The 1,223-nt window shown below is 59.9% G+C and overlaps 1 protein-coding gene across 1 annotated transcript; it reads right to left on the bottom strand.

Moving 5' to 3' along the window:
* Positions 1–239: 239 nt before the first annotated feature.
* LOC133927844 (protein SMALL AUXIN UP-REGULATED RNA 16-like) lies at positions 240–740 on the bottom strand. Its single transcript, XM_062374231.1, has one exon. The coding sequence runs from the start codon at positions 677–679 to the stop codon at positions 329–331; it is 351 nt and encodes a 116-aa protein (XP_062230215.1). The 5' UTR covers positions 680–740; the 3' UTR covers positions 240–328.
* Positions 741–1,223: the final 483 nt, after the last annotated feature.

Here is a 1,223-nt window from a genome sequence, read left to right as displayed (position 1 = left end):
TAGCTAGGACACATCACAAACATCGTACACGCAGCAATGGCCAGTCACTTGCTAACCTCTTCGTCTTCGTCGTCGTCGTCGTCTCTAAGGGCGCACGCGCGTTAACACATTGTCGGCGCATGCACCGCTATTAATCCTCTACCTGATCCGTATTTACAGTACACACCAGTAACCTTCGTCGTACACACGTAGTGAGTAATCACCCCGAGCTAGCGAGCGAGCTAGCTGGGCCAAACCAATGAATCGAACGGATAGCCAGCCGCATGCACATAGACATGCATGCATGCATGGCCGTACGTGCCCGGCTGCGTAGGCGGGGGGTGGTGGATCACCGGTCGCCGCCGCAGGCGAGGGCGGAGGTGAGGGAGCGGAAAGCGACCTCCTCGCAGGGGAGAACGAGGATGCCGCCGGCGCCGGCTCCGGCGAACCCGAACTCCTCCTCGGCGCGCCGCAGCAGGGAGCGGAACTCGGGGCGGTCCAGCAGCGCGATGGGCACCACGAACCGCCGCCGCCGCTCGCCCACGTACACCGCGAAGTGGCCCCTCGGCACGTCCGACGGCAGGCTCTCCTCCTCCTCGTCGTGCTCCTCGTACCCGTGCTGCTGTCTCCGCCCCAGGCTCGAGCACCGCCTCAGTATCTGCTTCAGCCCCGCCGCCGCGCCGCCCTTCTTGGTCGCCATATCCTCGATCGTTCGGTCCGGGAGCCGCACCACCCGAGTACCTGACTCGAGCTCGGCTGGTGACTGGTGATGGGGGCGACGGCGAGCGGGAGGGTGGGTGGCATATATAGCGGCAGGAGATCTCGATGGATGGATCAGAGAACTACAGCGCATCAGCCATGGTTGGTGGTGGTGGGGTGGAGCGGGCGGGGGAGGGACCGGGCGCCCGTGGGCTTGCCGGCCGGGCCACCTGTCTCCGTGTTTTCACCGTACGTACGTGCGGGAGACGCATGCATGCAGAGTCTAGCTGGTGTTCATTGGTGCGGTGAATCGAATGGTGTACCGGCCGGATCTGACGATCGATGGGTACGTGATCGTACGTACTGCCTACCTATGCATGGGATCTCTTGAGCATTCCTCTCTCCTCTCTCCTCTCCCTTTCCCTCTCTTTTAAATTTGAGAATTTTCAGTTTCTTCTTTTCTTAGCTAAGGTTGGATTTCATTTCCAAAGAATAATGATATCGTCTAGAGAGTTAAATAGGTGTTTTAACAAAACTTCGACCAA

The sequence above is a fragment of the Phragmites australis genome, chromosome 8, assembly GCF_958298935.1.
Source record: "Phragmites australis chromosome 8, lpPhrAust1.1, whole genome shotgun sequence".
Classification (NCBI taxonomy): Eukaryota; Viridiplantae; Streptophyta; class Magnoliopsida; order Poales; family Poaceae; genus Phragmites; species Phragmites australis.
This window is presented reverse-complemented; position numbering and strand designations above follow the sequence as displayed.

Bases quoted from the DNA above. Each gene is read 5' to 3' on its own strand.
- LOC133927844 (XM_062374231.1), bottom strand. From the start codon at position 679: ATGGCGACCAAGAAGGGCGGCGCGGCGGCGGGGCTGAAGCAGATACTG.